The sequence below is a fragment of the Mobula hypostoma genome, chromosome 20 (genome assembly GCF_963921235.1).
Source record: "Mobula hypostoma chromosome 20, sMobHyp1.1, whole genome shotgun sequence".
Classification (NCBI taxonomy): domain Eukaryota; kingdom Metazoa; phylum Chordata; class Chondrichthyes; order Myliobatiformes; family Myliobatidae; genus Mobula; species Mobula hypostoma.
This window is the reverse complement of record NC_086116.1, coordinates 53024875-53048193: the sequence shown is the minus strand read 5'-3', so window position 1 is coordinate 53048193 and position 23319 is coordinate 53024875. Positions and strand designations below refer to the sequence as shown.

The following is a 23319-nucleotide window of genomic DNA, read 5'->3' as shown; positions in this document are numbered from 1 at the left end:
CACCAGATTTATGCTAAATGGTGCACATAATTTAAAATTAACAGTTCGTCCCAAATTTTGAGATGGATTTCCCATTTCCTCTCTCCAGTTTGAGGTTAGGATCTTCCAACGTAGATGGGAAAGTTCCCATTGTACTAAAAGGCTGGGCTGGCTCAGTGAAAAGTTCTCATATGTAACCTGTGCTCCACGCTCACCTTGCTGTTCAGTTTCTGGATACGAAGCTCCTTCTGATGCAGCTCTTTTAGGCTGTCATTCAGCTGGTCCTTCAGCTGCCTGTTCTCACTCTGCAGGTCTTCCTTCAGAGACTCGTCTCGGTCAGTTGCTTCCGCAGGTCCCTGTTTGACAGATGCAACATTCTGTTCACTAGTGAGACTCTGAATCACCAGTCTCAGTCTGGTTTGTTCTCCTGAGAGTCGAGATTATTAGAATAAAGCCACACCTTTCAAAGACAGGCAAAGTAAACTGTCGTAACCTCCACTTTCTTGGACTCATCCTCCCCGAATAATGACAAGGTCTCTTTCCCCTTTGGGAAGGATTGGACCACGGTAGGCTAGCAATCCATAGGAACCTGCTGTTTTTTCAGCACTAACTCCAAGAGATCACACACCACACATCCAGGCAGTGAGGGTCAACATGGCCACCAAGGCACCGCAGGTCAACAGCAGTCCTTCCCCAGCATGGAGCTATTGGAGTTTGATCAGACTGACTCATATGACTTCGGAAACATGGCACTTCCATACTGCAGCACAGTCCAGGGATTAATGTCAGAACAGCCAGTCTGTCCTTTATTCCCTCAGTATGGCACCTGACAAGATACTACACAGAAAGCTGGTCCCAAACACTACAGCCCAAGGCAAATTGGCCCAAAACTAGCTTGGTTATGGTAGACAGCTGTTGATAGTTGAGGCTTGCTTTTGTGATTTAGCCTGTGACCAGCAAAGGAGATTCACTAGAATGTTGCTTGTGAAGAAATGTTTCAATGAGGATTGCCTAAGTATGTTTTCTTTGGAGTGGAAATGTCTGAGGAAGCAATCTGATACAAGTGCACAATAACTTTGAGGGGTATATCAAGGATAAAGAGAAGTAAACTTCTCTCCATAACAGAAAGACGTGGGTTTAAGGAAGGAGTAAAAGATTTACAGGGGATACAAGAAGAATTTATTTCCCCACGAAGGAGGTGATTGCATTTGGAACAACCTGCTTGAGGGGGTGGTAGAAGTAGAGTCTCTAAAAACATTTAATAAGTACCTCAGAGAGCCAAAGCATACAAGGCTACAGATCAAGTGCTGCTAAATGGCATTAATATAGATGAGTACTTGATAGTCAGTGCAGACAGTGTGGGCCAAACAGGGCTGTATGACTCCATGGTATAAAGGTGGGGAAATAACTTATTTCCCGGGCCAGCATCAGTTAGCAGACTAAGAAAGATTAACCCCTGGCTGGTACCTGCTGCACCAACTTCAGCCTCATCTCCTGGCACATGCTCTGAAGCTCGTGGATCTGTTTGTCCTTATCCGATACAGCAATCAGATACTGTTCCTTTAGCCTCTCACTCTGTGCGGCAAAAGACATTTTCTCAGACCTGAAACACATAGCAATGGAATTTCATACATGGGATAAAATCCATGAAACTGGTTAAGTCTGATCCTTTCTTTCAATGGCATCTATTGGTTGTCCATTCTTTCACTGTCTATGGATATTCACAGTATAAAATAGCAGGCAGCAGGCAGCTGGCCGCTGGTATACTGGCATCAGCACCAGGCTTTGAGTCAAAGGATCCCGAGTTCAAATCTGGCTGGCTGGTTGCATGCTTTCCATCCACGCTGGGTTGAGTGTCAAGCCAGCAACTCAGCCTTGTAAAAAAACAGTCAAATGCTACGGAAACGGCAAAAATGCCGCCTGATGTGCCATAAGGCGCAAAAAGGGCATAAAACAACAAAATAGCAGGCATCTGCTTATACAATAGTTCAATGCACTTTAAAATAACACTGTGGATATTGAAGAAAATCTCGGGAGGACTAAATACAATGCACACATTTCAAAGCAGCATCAAACATTATGGCAACAGAATGAGATATTTAGTCCAACTCAAGCTGACCAAACACTCCTCCTCAAGTAAGATAACCATAGGTAGATATCTTGTTACTCAGGCCTACGATTTTACTGTCACAAAAAAACCAAAAGTGTGAGACAGCTAGAAGCAGCATCACAAATGAAAGGAGGAAATGATCAAATAATTACCTTAGGTGTCCCAATTCTTCTAGGCAGGTACTATATTCCTGCTTCAGTTGCTCTTGCGTTACTTCGTAATTAGCTATCTGGTGCTTTTGGCTTTCCAGCTGAGCCTGGAGGTGTGATATTTCAGCCGTCTCCTCCCCAATTCTCATATACTGTTGCTGCAGACTTTTCAATTCCTTCAGCTGCAGCCAAAATCGGGGAAAGTGGAACAAAAAACATTGCAGAGGAGGGTTAGGTGTCAGAGTGGAGGTGACCAACACAACATTAGGACTATGACATCTTGGGACAGGCCAGTCAGGCCAAGAAGTGAAGCAGAATGCATGTCCCCAGCATTGTACAGAGGTACATTGCAAGGGTAGGTAAGACATTCCAGGGTTTTGGCAATATAGGGCAACATCATCCCTTTGGCCTGTAAATTTTACGAGTCCAAGTTTCCATCTAGCTGGTTTCTCTCCTATTATTCTCAGGCACGGTGGTTAGTTTTTAGGAGTTTTTTTCAATATAACGTGGTGGAGGGGAAAAGCACGTGAAGTTTGTGTCAGGAAATCCACATCTTTTTTGGATATTGAATAAAATATTTGCATTTTTAGGTTTTATTGGAAAAACAATGAAAAGATTTCCACCACCTTCTCAGAACAATGAGGGATGAAAAATAATGAATAGCTTTGCCAAAGAACCCCAACTCCTCAGAATTTTTAAGAAATATTTCACAGCAACTCCCAAACATTTACAGATACATTTAAGTGATAATCTAAACAACAATTACAGATGCCTTAAAACTAAAATGAAAACAAAATGCTGGAAATACAGGTAGCACCTGCGGGGAAAGGAACAGAGTTAACATTTCAGGTTGAAGAGCGTGTGCCAGGAGGTGAGGCCGAAGACCTGAAATATTGCAAACACGAGGAAATCTGCAGATGCTGGAATTTCAAGCAACACACATAAAAATTGCTGGTGAACGCAGCAGGCCAGGCAGCATCTATAGGAAGAGGTACAGTCGACATTTTGGGCCGAGACCCCTTGTCAGGACTAACTGAAAGAAGAGATAGAAAGAGATTTGAAAGTGGGAGGGGGAGGGGGAGATCCGAAATGATAGGAGAAGACAGCAGGGGGAAGGGATAGAGCTAAGAGCTGGAAAGTTGATTGGCAAAAGGGATACGAGAGGATCATGGGACGGGAGGCCTAGAGAGAAAGAAACATTGATTGCTTTCTCACAGATGTGGCCTCACCTGCTGAGTATTTCCAGCATTTCTATTTTTATATTACAAGTACAGTGGATTCCAGTTAATTAGGCCATCTGTTAATCGATGCAGCTGCTTTTTTGGGACTACTCTTAAAGATCAAAAATGAATCAAGAGCCGGGGTTCCCTTCGGTTATTTGGGACAGGAGACTGTTGCCAAACAGTTTCTAACACCAGTTGTGTGCGTTTGTATGGCTATTAAGACACTACACGGTGCTTAGAGCAAACAGTTTTTAAATAGCATCAGTTGTGTGTGTTTGTGTTCGAAAAACAGTGATTTTTGTCACTGATAGTTGGTGAGGAATAAGCAGCAAGACAATTCAGAATTGTTTTACTCATCGTGGTTTCAAGCATTCAGGCTTGGAGATGCCAGAAATGGCCAGGAATGAAAGTGAAACGATTTCACTACTTCAACAAGTTAGGAACGAAGAAAAATTTGAAGGTATTGACAATCATCTTGAATGTTACAATAAAAAATGAAGATTTGGAGGATGCAATTGTCAAAGGCATTGTATGAAGGCAGTTCATTAATCTGCACTAGGGGCTGCAGTGACTTTGTTCATTTACAGTCAATCAAAAGAAGACAGCAGTGTACACTGGATGAATTCCTCAGTCGATAACTATTATAAAATGTTAAGATATACGAGCAGAATTAGACAATTTGGCCCATTGAGTAGGCTCCGCCATTTCTTCATGGCTGATCCAATTTCCTGCCTTCTCCATGTATCCCTTCATGCCCTGACCAATTATGAACTAACACCAAATTTTATAATACTATAGTGGCATTGGTAGTGTTCTAATTCGTTCTGTATTTCAGTTAAAAGTTATTCAAATACGTAATTTGTTACTGAGTTAAAAGGTAGTTTATCTTTTCATACCTTTTTAATTATTTGCATGAAACTTCAGCTAATGTATAGCAAATGGCTATGTGGAGGATGTATTTAATCACAAGGATGAAATTTTAAAATTATAGCACTACTGGTCAGGAAACAGTCAGGAAGCTGAAGAGAGTAATGGGTGAAGGAATAATAATAAATTGGGATATGTACAGTTGAGCTCTGGACTCAACCAAAGTGAGGACAGCAGCTGAAAAGCAAATAGATAACGTACAATTTGAAAATCTGGGACATTTAAAGTTGAGTGTGACAGAAATCATAGTTACCAGTCTATCTCGATCATTCTGCAATGAAGACAGAGCATTTTTCAAGCTCTGCACCTCGCCTGGATTTGAAGAGGATGTCTGCTTTACTTCATGAACCTTTTTGGTTTTGGCCACTTCATCTATCAGTCTGTCCCTCTCATCCTGTAGTGTCATCACAGTCTTGGAAAATGATTTTAACTGAGTGGCTGAATTTTCCAGTTCCAAGGTTAATTCGTTGACAACTTGCTGTTTAGAAGTAAGTTCTGTGTTCATTTCATCAATGCGGGCCAACAGGCTGTCTTCAATGGTATTGTTCCTCCAAGCAGACAACTCAGTGGAGAGCCGGTTGTTCTCCTCTACCAATTCCGAACATTGGGATTTGGATTGGGATTGCTCCTGGTACAATTCTTCACTCTTGTTCCTCTCCACCTCTAAATCAGACATGTATTTGCTCTGCAACTTCTCAAGTTGGACCAGGAGATCATCTCGGTCGTCCTGCAAGGAACTCATGGCTTTTCCAAAAGACCGGTTCTGCCCCTGGAGTTGGTCAATGTTTTCTATTGCTTCTCGCAATCTCTGCTCAGTCTCCATCAGGTCCTTTGCCAGTTCAGCCACTCTTTCTTCTGCCGTCTCTGTTTCATTTCTCATGATGCCTGCACTATGGCGCAAATTCTCGAGTTCCTTCTCATATTTGGCTTCGGTGTCAATGAGTTTATGCCTTGTTTCTTCTTCAACCTCTACTCTTTTCAGCTCAAGCTCAGCTACTTTTTTCTGAGCAGAGGAGAGATTGGTGGTCAGTTTCTCCACCTCCATTAACTTTTCATCCAGTTGCTTCTGAAGCATCTGAACAGGCCCACCATTTGTTAAATTTTCTACTTCATTCTTCAGTTCATCAGTGATTTTCTCAGCCAACTGTAACTGTTCAGTTTGTTTCTGCCTCTCTTCTTTCAGTATTTCATTTTCCTGCTCAAGTTCTTTTGACCTTGTCTCCATAATAGCTTTCTCATTTTCCAATGCCCTGGTTCTCTCGAGTTGGGTTTTTTGTAACTGTTTGTGCTGAGAATCTTTCAGTAAAATAATTTGATTGAGATCTTCCCTGTATCTCACAAGCTGTGCATTGAGTTTGGCATTTTCTGAATTCAGATCATCCCTCTGTCCTTGTTGGCTCCTGAATTCATTCTTCAGTTTGTTGTTCTCAGTGGCAGCCTCCTGAATCAGCTGATCTTTCTCGACAATCACATCGATGTGCCTTTGCTCCAGCTGTTTGTAGTCACTCAGCACTCTCTCCCGGTCATTCTGGAGAGATGCCATGGACTTTGTTAATGACTCCAGCTTTACCTTGTTCTGCTTTAAGTCCTCCTCAGTTTGCCTCAACTTTGCATCCAGATCTTCAGTTTCCTGCTGCAGTTTTCTGATTGCTTGCTCTCCTTCTAATTTCTCCTTTGCTAACTGTTGAAGCTGCCTCTCCCAGTCCCCTCGTTCTTCAGCGTGCTGTCGCTGGGCTTCAACTATGGCACTGACAACAGCCTCCTCTTTCTCTGCCAACAGTGTAACAATCTTTTCTTCCTTTTCTCCAGTCTCTTCATGGAGCTTCTCCGTTAACGCTTTGGAGTTTTGGAGATCGGACTTGAGTTGTTCACAGGTTAGCATATAGTTCTGTACCTCTGCCTCTCGCTCGCTCAGATTTTTCTCAAGGTCCCCCTTGGTCACTTCCGATTTCTCCAGAGCATTGTTCAAATCAGCAATCTGTCCTTTTAGACTCTTAGTTTCTTCTGATGACTTCAATAGCTCATTCTGAGAATCCTTGTGCAGCTTCTGGAATTCCTCTGATCTTGAGAAGAGTTGTCTGTTTTCTTCCTGAACTTTTTGCATCATTTGCCTCCAATTCTCTTCTTCAGTCTTGAACTTTGACTCCCATTCCTGCTCACTGTGCTCCATCCTAGAAAAAGGATTCACAATACAATAATTACAGAAAATACTAGCAATAGTCAGGAGTTCAGGGGGTATCTATGGGGAGAGCACACAAGGGTGCATGAGTTAATGTTTTAGGTCAATGATGATAAAAGATAAAAGGTCATCAGCCTGAAACATTAACACACTGCTTCTCTAAAAATGTGGCAGTGAAATTTAGACATCTTCAGTTAAGCCCAGTTTACCCTCAAACTTTTCCAAAAATCATTTGCCCAAGAGAAGCAAAAATGCAGAGATCTAGAAACACAAAAGAATGTGAAATTCCAGATCATTATGAATTGCTTGTTAGGTTAAAAGAAGGGTTTAAAAATCACTGCCACTGTGCAATCTGATATTTAATTTGTGATGTACAGTTAAATAAACAGTTTCAGAGGTTGATTGGAAAATGCCAACTCTATTTAATTTGATATGAACTGCACATCCAAAACAAAATCGATTGATATCAACCCTAATTCAGAGCAATTCTGCCAAATACACCTTTTTATTGTACGAGACTTGTTCTTATTTTCAGACATATTTCCCACTCCTCTTCCTTGATCTCCAGGTATCAAATAGGATACATTCCCAACTAAATGTTCTTCTTCTTGCAATTTATCTTTAATAACATACACAAAATGCTGGAGAAATTCAGCAGGTTAGGAATGGGGAGTCCTTTGCAATCCTGAAGAAGGGTCTCTGCCAGAAATGTCAAGTTCTTGTTCATTTCCATAGATACTGCCTATCTTGCCGAGTTCCTCTAGCATTTTGCTTATGTTGCTTTGGATTTGCAGCATCTGAAGGTTTTCTTGCGTTTATCTTTAATAAACTGTAACCTGATAACTCAGTCTTTATAATCAAAGATACAATGAACATCCTTCAAAAGAAAAGATATATGGGGTGAGGGTGGGGTGGGAATTAAATACCATTTTTGTATCACCGCTGAAGTGGATTATTTGCATATTTACAAAGGGAGTGGCTGTCGATAGTGGATGCTATTTGTATAACTCTTGTATAACTCTTACACTCCAGAGAAGTACCAAATTATAAAACTGCCAATTTGATACCCTGATTCAAAGAAGGTAGAAGACACAAGATTCTTAGGGAGTTTGACAGTAAATTGGGGGAAGGTGGGACAGTCTAGGAGTGGAGGGCATTTAAGGCCACAGAATTTCTTCCCTCTTGCCTTAAAGCTGTGGAGTTTCTATTATTGAATATATTCAAAGCTGACAGATTTATAATCAGCAAGAAAATCAAGGCATGTGGGGATAAGATGGAAAAGTACATTTGAGGAACATTGGATCAGTCATGACTACACTCAAAGGGCCAATTCCTGTTCCTACTTCTTATGGTCTTAACTATAATTATGGTAGTCAAACCTACTTCATCTCCCCTAACAGATCCACAGAGATACAGGAAATCCTGTCATTGTTCCTCTTAATGAGATCAGTTAAAACAACCAGATCATTTAAAAAAATTCTACATGTGTATTATTTGATCACATGTGGCTGTGCCCTGCTGTTGCTACTAACTCCACCCAGCAATGAACTGTTTTAAAATACAGAACATAGAACAGTATAGCACCGCATTGTGCCGACCCTTTAACCTACTCCAAGATCAAACTAATCGTACCCTCCCACATAGTGCTCCATATTTCTTTTATACAATGGGGCATTTCTCATTAGAACTGGAATTTCATTAAAAAGTTGCAAACTTCAAATATTCACATCATTGGAGTAATTTACTTTAAATGTTAAAACTTACTTGAAATGTGAAAGCCCATTCTAAGTTACCAAAGTTGAGAGACTTCAATAATTTGTCAGGGGCAGGATAAAAGTTTACAAACAGGGTAAAAAAAAGTTCCTAAACACCAAGAATAGCTAGTTCTATATATTTCTTTGACCTTGATGAAAGGAGGTATTTTGTTTTGCTTTACCTGGAAAGCTTGATTTTCAGTTCCTCATGATGAATGGTGATCTGTCTTAGCTGATCCCTCAGTCTGTTGCAGTTGTTTTCCTTGTCTCTGATCTCTTCTTCTTTCCTCAAAATTGCATCATTGAACTTGATTTCCCATTTTTTAGACTCATCAATAATTCTATCACGGTCATTCTGTAAAGAAGACATACTACGAGTGAAGGCTGCAAGCTTGGCTAAATTTTCATTGAAATTTGCCTGAATCTGATTGGTTTCTTCTTTCTTCTTTTCCAACATGCCCTGCAGTGCCTCAACGGAGTCTTCAGAATGCTTTTTCTCACGCTCCAAACTTTCTATTTTTTCTTGCATGCTTCTAAGCTCCTTTCTATGTTCATCTTTTTCTAGATTAAGCCTTCTCTTTTGTTCTTCTTCCATATAGGTAGCTTGCTCTTTGGCCTTGTCTTCAAGAGTCTGGAGCTCTTCTTTTAGCTTCAACTCGTCTGCCAAGAGCCTAGCTACCTCACTTTGAGCATCATCGAGTTGGACTTTACAAGAAAGCAGGTCTGCCTGGGCCTTTTTGCAATCTTCCAGATGTGCGGCTGTTTCCTTCTTTGCAGTATCCAAACTCTTCTGGGTCTCTTGCTGAACAAATTCCAATGCCTTAATAGTTTTTTCTAAGCCACTGATTTTCTCCTGGTACTGAATGCAATCTTTCTGCAGTTGCTTGACCTCTTGCTGTTGTTCTTTGAGCAGCTCCTGTAATTCTTTGTTGTGAATTTTACCCCCCTCATTTTTCTTTTGCATTGACTTTACTTTCTGCTCAAAGTCCTTTTGCAACCTGGCTGCAGCTTCAGCCTTTTCTCTCTCAAGTTGCCTCACTTCTTCTTCCAGTTCACCAATCTGTTTCAGATACTCTCTCACAGTTAGTTCTAAATGTGAAATCTTGTCGTTATGTTCTTTTGATTCCTGTTGATAATTGGCAACACTACTGTTTAGCTCTGCCAACTGATTCATTAGTCGTTCTTCTAGATCATCTTTATCCAAATCCGCAGATGTTTTCTCCTTCTGTGCTAGTTCCACTTTTTGTTTTAATTGGTGATTATCGAGCTCTAGCTCAGAGACAGTCCTATGCATCTGTTTGCATTCCTCCTTATTTTTAACTAGTTGCTCTTCCAAACTGTCCCTTTCATTTTGCAAAAGTTGGTTTGTTTTCTTCAGTTCACATATCTCATTCTCTGCCATTTGCTTGTCATTTTCCATCTGTTTTAGTTGTTCCATCAACTGTGACAGTTCTTGTCTGTACTTCGTTATTTCATTATCGAAGCTAAGATCTTGTGAGCCCTCTGGAGGGGCATGGATTTTAGTTGACTCTACTGAAGAAGTTAATTTATTGGATAACTCCTGTTTAACTTCTGCTACAATGGTTGCATCAATAGCTTCTTTCATTTTAATTTCCTGTTCTTGAATAATGTTACTTTGATGTTTGGCTAAGACTTTCTCACCATTTTCCAGCTTCTCAGCCATCTCCTTCAGCTCTAGTTTCAATCTACTGGTCTCTCCCTCCAAAAAATCCCTCTGAATTTTTAAGGTTTCAAGTTCTTTCATCACTTCTTCTGTTTCTTGTTTTGCTTTCTGAAGTTCCTCCTGAAGTCGTCTGTCTGTTAAGTCTGAAGATTCACTTGGCTTACTTTGTATGCTTGGTTCAGACTGCTGTTCCAACTGGAGTCTCTCAATTTCTTCTTCGAGTTCCATAATTTTCTGCTGCTTTGATTTAGCAAATTTCCTCATTTTTTCCTTCATTCCCTCCTGCTCCTCTATTGCCTCCTGAAGTTGTTTCTCTACCCCTTTTTTCTGAACTTCAGCCTCTTGAATCTTGCTGAACAACTCCTGCTTCTCCTGTTTTCCAATTTCAAGTACACGGTGCATCTTTTCAATCTCACCACTCACATTCTCATAGGATTGTAGAAGTGTTTCGTATTCCTTTTGTAATTCTTCATGTTTCCGATGCCAGTCTGAGCTCTCTGCCTTTTGTTCACTTCTTAAGAATTCAACTTCGTGTCGCAAGGTATCTTTTTCTTGTGAAATGCCATCAATAATCAGCTTTAAGCTTTCAGTAGAAGAACAGAAATTCTGGTTTTCAATCAGTAATTTATCAACTTCTATAATTAATTTTTCTTTTTGCTCCTGAAGATTTGACAATTTTGTCATAAGGTCTTCTTTGTCCTTCCTCAGGTCTTCAGTCGCCATTTCCATTTCAGTTAGCCTTTGATTTAATTCTTCTTTCAACGTTGTTACATTAGCCAGCTCTTCCCTCAGTGATTTGTTCACTTTCAAAGTTTCTTTGCGAGAGATCAAGGCAGCTTGAAGCTTCCTCTGCATTTGCTGTTTCAACTTAGCCTCTTCAGTATCTTCCTCTTGCTTTTGCTGAGCTTCCAGGACCTCATGTTGAAGAAGTTTCCTTTCATCTTCAAACTCTTTAGCTTGTTCTTCCATTTGAGACTGTAGTGTTTTAATGAAATCATCTTTCTCCGATAGTGTCTTTTCCAGGTTTTCAAATAATGCACCTTTTTCCTTCAGCTGAGTGTAGAAATGTTCTATTTCTTCATCTTTGTTATGCAAAACTATCTTTAACTCTTCATATTGCTTGCTTAGAATGGCCATGCTCTCAGAATCAGAACTTTCTGCTCTGGCCACCTCTAAAGCCAATTTTAGATCTTCTGCACGTGCCTCTGTGTCCTGATATCTTTTTTTCAGAAGGTCAAGTTCTTTAACTAACTCTTCTTTCTCCAAGCGGTGTTTTTCTTCCAGCTCAGAGATTCTATCCTGAGATACAACTGCTTCTTCCATTATTCTCTGCTCAAGATTTGTCAAATGCTGCAGTTTTAATTCAAGGTCATTATTTTTATTGTGTAGCTTCTCAAGTTCTTCTCTTAACTGGGCCACCGCAGGATCTTCAGTTTTTGCTTCAGATACATATACAGGTGCCTGAACCAGGACTGTTCTTGAAGTCTCCATCAATTCAGAGCTCCAAGCTAAATGCTCACTCCTCTCTGGCAATTCGTCTTTTGCTTCCTCAGAATTCCCTTGAAGTAGTTTCCCTGGTTGAGGATCTGCACCTGAAGGAGGCTTCTCTTCCAAAAGCTGCAGCTGCTCTTTCACCCTTGAAAGCTCTTCACAAATCCTTACTTTCTCCTGGCTCTGTTGATTGAAATTCTCCAGCAAAGCATTGTATTGCTCCTTCTGTTGCTTTACTTGCTCCCTATGGAGTCTATTCTTCTCCTGAGCTTTCTTGATCGTATCCTTCCGCAAATTCACAGCTTCCTCAAGCTTCTTCTGCAGCTGATCCTTCTCTTGTTCCAGTACAGAAAGCTTAGACTCGAGCCCAGTTTGTTTACTTTCTACCGATCCTTGCATTGTCACAATGGGATCAGGCACCTTATCAGAATCAATTTCAGTGCTCTCATTCTCAACTTCCTTCTCTTCCATTCCATGCTGCGACATTGCCTGTGGATTATCCAACTGCTTGGGCAATATAGTTGCTTCCAGTGAAATCACTTGATCTGTTTTCATCTGAAGTTTGTGTTTCAGATCTTCTACCAAATTCTGAAGGTGACCAACAGTAGCTTCTCGATCTTGGAGAGCTTCCCTGACATTCTGCAGATCTGTTTCTTTCTCAGAAAGAGCCCGAACCAGATCAACACTCTGTTGATTCTGAATTTGAGTTTCTTCACATAGTTGCACTGGCTCTGAAGAGTTGAGGTCACTGCGTCCTGCTTCGTTCCCTGATGGAGAGCTTTCCACTGCTTCACGGTCTTTATTCTGTGCTTCCTGTTTCATCTCTTCCATTTTCTTTAAGAGCTCTTTCCTTTTTATCAAAGCAGCTTGGAGCTTTCTTTTTATCTGCTCATTCTCCTTTGTCAGGTTTTCTACATGTTTCTTTAATTCATCCCTCTCCTCCAGTAATGGCTCCAGTCCGCCTGTGCCACCTTGTGAAAGGTCAGTCTGTTCTTTACTCTTGGTGGGTTGCTCAGGTTCACTAGAGGGCTTCTCTTCTTCTTTCCCCTCTGGTTCTTTGTGCAGCAGTAGCACCTGCTCCTTTAACTGTTTCACTTGGTTTCCCAAAGAAAATTTCTCTTCATGTAACACTACCATTTTCTCAGACATACTCATGGTGACCTCAGCCATTTCTTTTTCCTTTTCTGACAGACACGAGTGAAGTTGCTGCACTTTATTTACATTTTCAAAAAGAGCTTGCTGCATGGTCACCAATTCCTGCTCCTTAGAAGCCAGCTTCTGCACAAGTTCCTCAATTTTGGACTTGTCATCATCGACAAGCTGCTCCAAGTTCAAGGTTGCTTCTTCCTTCTCTTTTAACTTTCCTCTCAGGTCTTTAACCTCTCCCTCTTGCTCAGTGATCTGATGCTGCATGGTGTCCAGCTCCCTCTCCAGAGCCTCAATTTTCACATCCTTTGACCTAGATTCATTTTCTGCACTGCGAAACTGCTCTTGTAATAAACTGTTCTGCATACTCATGTTTTCCAAAACCAAAAAGCTCTTTTTCTCTTCATCGACTGCCTCTTCCTCTGCTTTTGTCAGTTTCTCTTTTAGTTGAGGTACTAAAGACAACTCTTCACTGTACTTCTGAATCTGACCAAGAAGCTCATTCTTCTCTGCACTCAGATTATCAATGGCTTCATTTGCATTTACTATCTCTTCCTTGTAACCCAAAACTACCTGATTTAAGCTCATAAGCTCTTCATTGTTATCCTTCAGCTGCTTACTGTAGGAGGCCTTCAACTCTTCCAGCTCCTCTTCAAGTTCCTGTATGCGTGCCTGCAGTTTATCAGATTTGTCATTTTGAACTCCTTGAAGCTCAGGACAACGTCTTGTAATTCCACTATCCTCTTCTTTTCCCAAGACCAATGCCAGTCCTCCATGTGAGGCAGAACTATATTCCAGTTGTTCCCCAGAACTGTACACTTCTGTGGATGAGTAAGTATGATGTCCAAGATGGGCAACTGTTGTACTCTTCTGTTCTACCTGAGTAGAGTTAACCTCCTCCTCCAGTTGTACTGAAACTATCGTGCTGTCCACTTCAGTACATGAATTTGTCCTTTCTTCCATCACAGCGATGGTGCTCATTCCTTCTTTCTGCTCTGTATGTGCTTTAAAATGCTTATCTGTTGCCGACATCGCTTCTTGTTGCTCAGGCATAAACTGATGACTACCTTTCATACTTATTTGACAGACAGTCCCATCTTCTGACAATACTGAATCCAGTTTGTTCAGCAGAAGCTGATTTGTTTGGGCTGCTGCTGGTTGGTGTGTAATAGAGCCAGGATCTTTGTCATCGTCAGAAATAATCCTGTGCAGGGAATGAATCGCACTGCACTCTTCAATCTCTGCTTTACCACGCTGAATTAAAAAGAAGAAAAATAGAAACAGATGCTTAGTTACTGCTGTACAATGTAGAGTTAAGAAATCATACCCACAGTTAAATAAGTCGATGGTTACATGTAGCCTTCTACAAGTCAGGCCTCTTATACATCTACAGTTTCCTTGGCCCCAATATTGGCAATCAAATTATCAGGCAGGATTCCGGAATAAACTCTTGATTTCATTCCACTGCCATTTTAAAACCGACTTATTTCACCAACCTTTTGTTCAAATGCCTGAATGGCCCTTTCTGCAGCTCAGTGTATTTTTCGTTTGCCTCATTCTTTTCCACAACAGTCACCTATGTACATACAAGCTCGCAGATACACACACGGTACAGAAGCAGGCCCTCTGGCTCAGCAAGCCTGTACCAACCAACCATTTACAGTAATCCGACATTAATCCCATTCTTTAACTCCCCAGATTCCCATCAATTTGTCCAAGATTCTACTCCTAACCTGTAGATCGGGCCTGATCTAATTAAATGGTGGAGTAAGTTTCAGGGGCCCTCTACCGTGGTGCTGCTGATATACAACAGAAAACAAGACCAAGCTGCAGTTGCATGGAGTAATTTATAGACTGCTTATTTTCAACCAACAACGATATTTAAGAACTCTCCAGAAGATCATGATAACCATAGCAACCCCACTGAGCCACCAATATCGGTAGATTGAGGAAAAAAAAGTTATTTATTTAACTACCAGTTACAACCAAGTTTATAAACAGAGAATGTGCCTCTACTCTTCCATTGATGCATCTCTTCCACCCAACTATACGAGGATAAATCTGTTAGAAATCTTTGAACAAACAACAAGCAGGATAGATAAATGAGAATTGGTTGATGTTGCTCACAAAATTTTCCCATATAAATAAATGGTAATTGCTTCTTCGCTTTACGACATTTCCGCTTACGAACCGTTTCATAGGAATGTTCTACCTTCAGATGGCAGGGGAAACCTGTACTTGGATTTTCAGAAGGCCTTTGACCAAGTGCCACACAAGGCTGCTTAATAAGCTAAGAGCCCATGGTATTACAAGAAAGGTACTAGCATGGATAAAGCATTGGCTGACTGGCAGGAGGCAAAGAGTGGGAATGGTTGGCTGCCGGTGACTAGTGGTGTTCCACAGGGGTCTGTGTTGGGACCGATTCTTTTTATGTTGTATGTAAATGACTTGGATGATGGAACTGATGGCTTTGTTGTAAAGTCTGCAGGCGATATGAAGGTAGGTGGAGGGGCAAGTAGCTTTGAGGAAGTACAGAGGGTACAGAAGGACGTAAAACAGATTAGAAGAATGGGCAAAGAAGTGGCAGATGGAATACATTGTTGGGAAGTATATGCCCATATACCTTGGTAGAAGAAATAAAGGGTTGACTATTTTCTAAAAGGAGAGAAAGTAAAGTGCAAAAATACATGGGAGTCCTTGTGCAGGATTCCCAAAAGGTTAATTTTCAGGTTGAGTGTGCAGTGAGGAAGGCAAATGTGATATTAGCACTCATTTCAAGAGGTCTAGAATATAAAAGCAAGGACATAATGTTGAGACTTTATAGAGCAGTGGTCCCCTACCTCCGGGCCATGAAGAATGCAGCGGTAGCCGGGACGCATCCAGCACATCTTTAAGAAAAAAGCCGAAATAAACAAGCTAATTAATTCAACCAACACACATCAAAATTGCTGGTGAACGCAGCAGACCAGGCAGCATCTCTAGGAAGAGATACAGTCGACGTTTCAGGCCGAGACCCTGCGTCAGGACTAACTGAAGGAAGAGTTAGCAAGAGATTTGAAAGTGGGAGGGGGAGCGGGAGATCCAAAATGATAGGAAAAGACAGGAGGGGGAGGGATGGAGCCAAGAGCTGGACAGGTGATTTGCAAAGGGGATATAAGAGGATCATGGGACAGGAGGCCCAAGCTAATTAATTAGGTGCCGTCCAGCTGCCGACTGCGTAGAGCAAGTGAAATCGGCAATCGCCTCTGATCTGGGCCAACATTTATGTGCCGGGTGGCACCTAATTAATTAGCTTGTTTATTTCAGCTTTTTTCTTAAAGATGTGCTGGGCGCGTCCCAGCTACCGCTGCACTGTTGCATGCTTTGCGGTCTGGTATCGGTTCGCAGCCCAGAGGTTGGGACCACTGTTATAAAGCACTGGTGAAGCCTCACTTGGGAGTATTGTTAGCAGCTTTAGATGATAAGGCCATAAGACAAAGGAATAGAATTAGACCATTTGGCCCCTCAAGTCTGCTCTGCCATTTATTCATGGCTGATCCTTTTTTCCCTCCTCAGCCTTCTCCTGTAACCTTTGATGCCGTATCCAATCAAGAATCCATCCAGCTCTGCCTTACATACACCCAATAACCTAGCCTCCAGAGCTGCCCATGGTAATAAATTCCACAAATGCACCACTCTCTGGCTAAAGAAATTTCTCCGCATCTGTTTTAAATGGACGCTCCTCTATCCCGAGGCTGTGCCCTCATCCTGGACTCCCCCACCATGGGAAACATCCTTTCCATATCTACTCTGTATGGTCCTTTCAACATTCGAAAGGTTTCAATGAGATCCCCCCCTCATCCTTCTAAATTCCAGTGAGTACAGACCCAGAACATCAAACATTCTTCGTCTGATAACCCTTTCATTCCCAGAATCATCCTTGTAAACCTTCTCTGAACCCTCTCCAATGCCAGTACATCTTTCCTTAGATAAGGAGCCCAGAACTGTTCACAATACTCAAGGTGAGGCCTCATCAGTCGTTTATAAACCTTCAGCCTCACATCCCTGCTCTTGTATTAGCGGAAGCGGATGGGGTACGAGGGGGAGGTGGGGCATTAGCAGAAGTTAGAGAAGTCAATGTTCATGCCATCTATATTATCTTCCGCTAATGCCCCACCTCCCCCTCATACCCCATCTGTTATTTATTTATATTCACACATTCTTTCTCCCTTTCTCCTTTTTCTCCCTCTGTCCCTCTCACTATACCCCTTGCCCATCCTCTGGGCTCCCCCCCTCCCCCTTTTCCTTCTCCCTGTGCCTCCTGTCCCATGATCTTCTCATATCCCTTTTGCCAATCAACTGTCCAGCTCTTGGCTCCATCCCTCCCCCTCCTGTCTTCTCCTATCATTTTGGTTCTCCCCCTCTCCCTCCCACTTTCAAATCTCTTACTATCTCTTCTTTCAGTTAGTCCTGACTAAAGGTCTCGGCCTGAAACGTCGACTGTACCTCTTCCTATAGATGCTGCCTGGCCTGCTGCGTTCACCAGCAACTTTGATGTGTGTTGCTTGAATTTCCAGCATCTGCAGAATTCCTCGTGTTTGCGTGTAAACAAAGGATTAGTTCAGTTGGGCATTAATATGACACAAAACTGTGGGTTGAAGGACCTGTTTCCGTGCTGCACTGTTCTATGTTTTAACTCAAACTGGCCAAAATAGTACCTTTTCCATTACCTTCAAATTAGTATATGTCGTCAGCAGCCTCCAATGATTAAAGTTTGCCAATTCAAAGCTGAACATCAGGCAAATGGCATCCATTAAAACTTATATTTATGTAATTCCTCATTTTGAAACTTCTCAGAGACCAGAGCGTTACGATGTGAAACTAAAACTCAACATCATGACTGTAGGGGAAAAAGAAATCACAGCTGTACCTGAACTTCTATTGGTTCTGTTGCTTTTTGTTCTGGTTCGGAGACTTCCTGAAGATTCTCCGTTTTATCAGTCTGTTCTGAAAAGTTAAATAGTAATCTATAATTAATCCTCTCCAAGTTTAGATATCTTGCATACATTTGCCAACTTCCACTTGGATGACAATAACAATTTTACACAGTCAGCAGCAGAAAAGACTCCACTTTTCAACATCAGGTTGGAAATGCCAGCAAGATAACCAGGTCACATTCTGTAAAGTGTTGGACAAATGCGAAGATTCCAGCCAATTCCACTGGCTATTAGTTACTGGCTGCTGCTTAGATTGGCACAGACAAATAACTTTATTAAGGGGTGCAGGCCATGTCCACCCATGGTGGATAGGTCTATAAAATACAATGTTACTAAGTAATCCAACAAGTATATCAGGCAGCAGCCAGCAATGCCCATGAAAATGCTTCACCATATTTTAGATCAAGCAAAGTGGTACATGAATATAGAGAAGCTCAAGAAAACTGAAAATAGAAAAGGCACTGAAAATAGAAAAGGCACTGAAAATTAAAGTGCTAAACTCAATTCTGTTACAGAAACTCTTTCCTCACAATATCAATCTCAATTCAGTGCAATGACCAATTATGCCTATTTGAATAATTATTTGAAAAAAAGGAAAGAATAATGAATAGCTTAACAACTCCTGAAGAAAGTATTTTAGCAGCTAAATTAAAATTACCTTGACTGGTTTCCTTGAGAAAGCAGATTTCTTTTGAGAGCATTTAATCTGTTGAGGCTAAAGTCTACTCCATTTCAATTGAATCCCTTTAACACAGAGGTCAGATGACTATTCCCATCTCTTCATGCTCACAATTTTCATATCATTCTAAGCAATAAACTTCGTTATACATCACTCAAGCTCCCCTCACTCACATCCCCTCCAGTTCCTAAACGTCTCCGCTCACCCCATCTTCCTGACACCTTAACAATGATAGAGTTCCTCTTGTCCATAACTATCACCCCATAAGTCTCCACATCCAACACATTATTCTTTGCAACTTCTGCCATCTCCAAAGGGATCCTACCACCAAACAAATCTTTACCTCCCCCTCCCCCTCCACTTTCTGCAAGGATTGCTCCCTCTGGGATTCCCTTGTCCATTTATCTCTCCACACTAATCTCCCTCCTGGAACTTGAATCTGCAAGTGGCCAAAGTGCTACACCTGACCATTCATCTCCTCCCTCATCTACATTCAGGGCCCCAAACAATCCTTCCAGGTGAGGCAACGCTTCACCTGCAAATCTGCTGGAATCATCTATTGTATCCTATTGTGCTCCTGATGCAGCCTCCACTACACTGTTGAGACCCGTCATAAACTGGGGGACTACTTCGTTGAGCACCTCTGCTCCACGTGCAAAAGTGAAATTTCTCAATGGCCAAACATTTCAATTTCGATTCCCATTCCCATTCCAACATGTCGGTCCGTGGCCTCGTCTTGTGCCAAGATGAGGCCACCTTCAGCGGGGAGAAGGAGCAACACATTATGTTTAGTCTGGATAGACTCCAACCACATGACATGAATACCAATTTCTCCTTCTGGTTAAAAAAAATCCCTCCCCTCCTCTCTTCTGCTATTCTCCACTCTGGCCCATACCTCTTCTCACTTTCCTATCATCTCCCCCAGGTCACCTTTCTCATATGGCCAAAGTTCAAAGTTGAACTTTGAACGGTGACTGTTTACTATTTCCATAAATGCTGCCTGACCTGCTGAGTTCCTCCAACATTTTGTGTGTATTGCTTTATTATAGACATTCCGTTGCTCTGTTGACAAGAATCAAAAGCTAACACTTTCAGAGGCAGACAGGTTTGTTGAGCATGTTTCACTTTACATCGTTTACACAACATTTTTAAAAATGTGGTTTGATATGGGAGGGTTTTTTTTTACATTTTTCAGGTTCAGGTTGTCAACATGATTGAATGGAATAACTTAGTACTGTCCCATCAAACATTCACAACAAGTTAAAACACTGATTTAAGCTCCAAAATATATTATTCCTTCAAGTATTCTAGGGCAAATACAACTGTAGTAAGGTCCTCCAGTTTAACCCAGTAATAAGCCTTAGTCACAATCAGAGAAGAGAAACCCCTTTAACCCCCTTTCGTCTTGAAGAGTACATGATTGGTTTCCATGACTGCAACGCATCACCTCCTTGAACTTATCAACAATTCAAGGCACTTATATTTTGCATGCCCGAAGAGACTGAATGGGTCAGTCACAAATTCATTTCAGATAAGGTCTTGTTAGATCATCTTTGGAGCAATCTGGAATCAGAGAATGGTTACAGCATGGAAAAAGCTAGTCACCCTGCTGAGTCTAGGCTTGCTCTGTTTGACAGCAATCAGCTGCTCTAAAAAGAAATCACCAATCAATATTCTGGTCATGCTTTGGCAGCTCCTCTTCATTGAATAGCCAATGGTGTAGCACTTACAGCTTTTGCAATAGAGTTTATTTATCCACCATTTTGCCACCGAGCACATTTAAATATCTAACACATCAGGGCCAAAACCGAAGCAGTGCTCTGTGAACCCCTGGTCACCACTGGGGGCAGTGCCAAACAAGTTCTCAGGCTGTCCAGGACATTGTCTAGCCAGCCCCTGGGCCCAAACCAGGAGGTAGTGCAAAGCAAGGACCTGGGCCGATATCAGCTTACCTTCAGCTAACATGGGGCCTTTGCTGAGCCAGCTTTCAGGCTGAAGCTCAAGTAATTTTGGGGAGCTCCTTTTAAACCAACACCAAGAGAACACCAACTGAGCTTTCAGACCAACTCCAGGGTGTTATGGAGCTTGTCCCAAGGCTGATATTGGAGCAGTGCTGTGTCAGACAACAAGCTGACACCAGTTAAATAGAATAATCAATTTATTTACATCTGACAGTTCTGGAGCAGGCCGGGTTGTAGGGCAACATATTTGGTGGAAATGTACATAATTCACATTGAGTTGGGGTCTTACTTCAAGAGGCTGGTTGGACATGATGACGTAATTACATAAAGGACTTCTAGCAAGCTTTGTGTTCAGTTTTTGGTGTTCAATAAATAAGTTGCTATGTTTTTTTCTTAAAAACATAAAACGTCACCATCTACACAGGTGACTCTGATGCTCAGGATGAAACCTCACCAAAAGCCACCAATGGCAGCAGGATCCAGACTTGCCGGACATGACGGGTGACTCTCTGCTTCAGTGAGCAATGTTACACGTAGGACTTCATCCTAACTAAAGTGGTAGACCTCTGTTTGATGCAGACTTCCTGTGTGCTAAGGGCTACTAGACAATCTTAAGAACTGCTGGCTTGTGGATATTAAGAATGTTGGGTTGTTACCTTGCTCCCTCAGTAAGTTCCACACAACAACTTGGTAAAGTGCATGCGCCATCCCATGTGGGTTTACTTGACTGCTAGGCAACTCAACTACAGTCACAAAACTTGGGGTTGAGCACCACATTTCTACAACTGACCCACCAGTCTATGCCCACGTGCGTAGACTGTATCCAGAAAAGCTGGCTACAGCAAAGGCTGAGTTTGCCAACATAAAAAGAACTGGCATTGTACGCTGATTGAATAGCTCCTGGGCTTCACTCCTGCATATGGTCTCCAAGTCTGATGGTTGTTGCCACCCATGAGGCAATTACCCACACCTTAATGAGGCCAACACCCTGATTGTTACCCAATCCCACACATCCAGGACTTTTCAGCACGCTTAGCCAAAAAGCTATGTATCTTTTTCTCACACATAAAACATCTCCGCCATTTTATTTGTGAAAAGTTGTAACATCACAGAGCTTTAGCTGCAGCACACTGACTGCAGTTCTCTCAATAGCCTAACTGTTAACTTCATCAAAACAAAAGACTGAGTGACTCTTTTGTTTAGTTTACAAAAGCTTCCTGTTAACTTTCACTCAAACTCATTATTCTATTCTCACTTGTCTTGTTTTTCTCTGGTATTACTTTAACATAAAGGACCGCAGATCATTTTGTATCAGGGCATACCACAACCCTTGGGGCTTCCTATTGAATTTAACAATTTAAATAACAATCTTTTTTTTTCCTCCAGAGATGGACCTATACCTTGCAGTTTCAATTTATTTCTATTCTTTTTTCTTCTTTATCTCTAACTGCTGGTTTTTGAAATAACATCTTGACAACTTTGGTCTGCATCCATCACAGACATGCCCAAACCTTCCTATAATAATAAACGTAACTGATTCCATTCTGATAAAGGGTTGCTGAATGAAAATGGTGATTTTGTTTCTATTCCATGTTCTGTGTTTCTTGCACTTCCTGCTTTTGTTTCAAGATGTTGGCATCTGCAGATTATGACCCAAAACTTAAACTTTATTTTGTTTGTATTTAGTTTTTATAAATCAGATTTATGCCAGACGTTCTACAGACTGCAGAATGCTAAATAAGCTTGGATTTTTCCATTAGGTAAGATAGCATCCACCATCATTACCTGTGACCCATTGTGAAACATCTCCCGATTGAGTTGCTTGGTCTTCAACCAAAGTTTCCAATAACTTGGTGCCAGTGCCTTCAGCCTGAACAGAGAAAAAATGTAAACACAAGCCATATTCAATTTCAATGTTTTTGCAGTGATGACAATAAAACAAAATTACACCAACTTTTCTGATTTATGAAGTCCAAGATGCTCAGCCAGCTTCAGCTATGTTCTCTGTACATTTTCTCCTTTAACTAATGCCAACATCTTTAAAGAGTGCGCAATCTGCTTGTAGTCTAAAAATTGTATATCTGAACGTCTATAAATAATTCCTGATCATGTGAGACTCTGTTCAAAACAGAGAGTTATCTGATAAAGGAAGATGAAGTGGAGCGTTTGGGGGACCAAACTCAGATCATAAACACATTAAGTAATTCAGGAGAATTCCTGAGGCATCGAGACATGAAGCTTGCACTATTTATGATTTGCAAGGATGTATTAAAAAGGGCAGGTGGATACATCTAGGTGAATGAGAAACAGATGCAGTGCTGAGAGAGTTTAAACAAGGGAAGGTGGATCAAACTTAGTGTGCAACATTAACAATGGCAGGCACGAGTAATTAACTTGTTTTAGTGTTGTGAATTTAATGTGTTTTGTTTATTATATGGAATTAGAAGTCCAATGTGGTGTTTCATAAGTCCTTGCCTTTGCTGAGAAAATTGATCTCTGAACAGTCATTGATCTGAATGGACTGAGGAAAGAGCCAAGACATGGTAGGAGTTTTTCTAAGAGATTACAAGAAGATTGATGAAGGAAAGGTGGGGGTCGTTGCCAACATGGACTTTAGCTGCCCTTTGTAAGACCATTGGCAAAGACACGCATGAGAGTCTGTTCTGGAAGGTCAATTCGCTTGACATACTGGATGAAGTAGCCAACTGGATCCAACATTGGCTTAGCGGGAGAAGCCAGAGACTGTAGTAGATGGTTGTATCTCTGACTATAGGCCTGTGACCAGTGGTGTGTTGCCGCAAGCAGTGCAAGGTCCACTGATGTTTATCAGCAAAGTTAATTGCTGATAAACCTCAACTGGGGGCGGGTGAGTTCTGGGCCTGACGTCCCGCTCACCCAGGGAAAGTGAACGCGCAGTACATCGCCTCTCCGTTCCCAGTGTAGTGATCGCCCCGTGGTCACTGTCTGGCCTGCTAGGCAGGAGGCCACTGCAAATGGCTTCTCCTACATTACTGCGTCCGTAGCAACACCTTCTCGTCGGTGCCCCGTTTCCGAGCTTGCT

The 23319-nt window shown here is 41.6% G+C and overlaps 1 protein-coding gene across 1 annotated transcript in view; it reads right to left on the bottom strand.

Moving 5' to 3' along the window:
* The window catches only part of LOC134359533 (golgin subfamily B member 1-like), a 111942-nt gene that overhangs the window by 19313 nt on the left and 69310 nt on the right, over positions 1 to 23319 (bottom strand). Inside the window, exons 12-18 of the mRNA XM_063072935.1 lie at positions 22044 to 22128; positions 17552 to 17628; positions 8504 to 13896; positions 4642 to 6559; positions 2242 to 2420; positions 1447 to 1582; positions 195 to 335 (exon numbers count right to left, since the gene is read on the bottom strand). Coding sequence (XP_062929005.1) covers positions 195 to 335; positions 1447 to 1582; positions 2242 to 2420; positions 4642 to 6559; positions 8504 to 13896; positions 17552 to 17628; positions 22044 to 22128 — 7929 coding nt within the window. The remainder of the gene's footprint in view (positions 1 to 194; positions 336 to 1446; positions 1583 to 2241; positions 2421 to 4641; positions 6560 to 8503; positions 13897 to 17551; positions 17629 to 22043; positions 22129 to 23319) is intronic.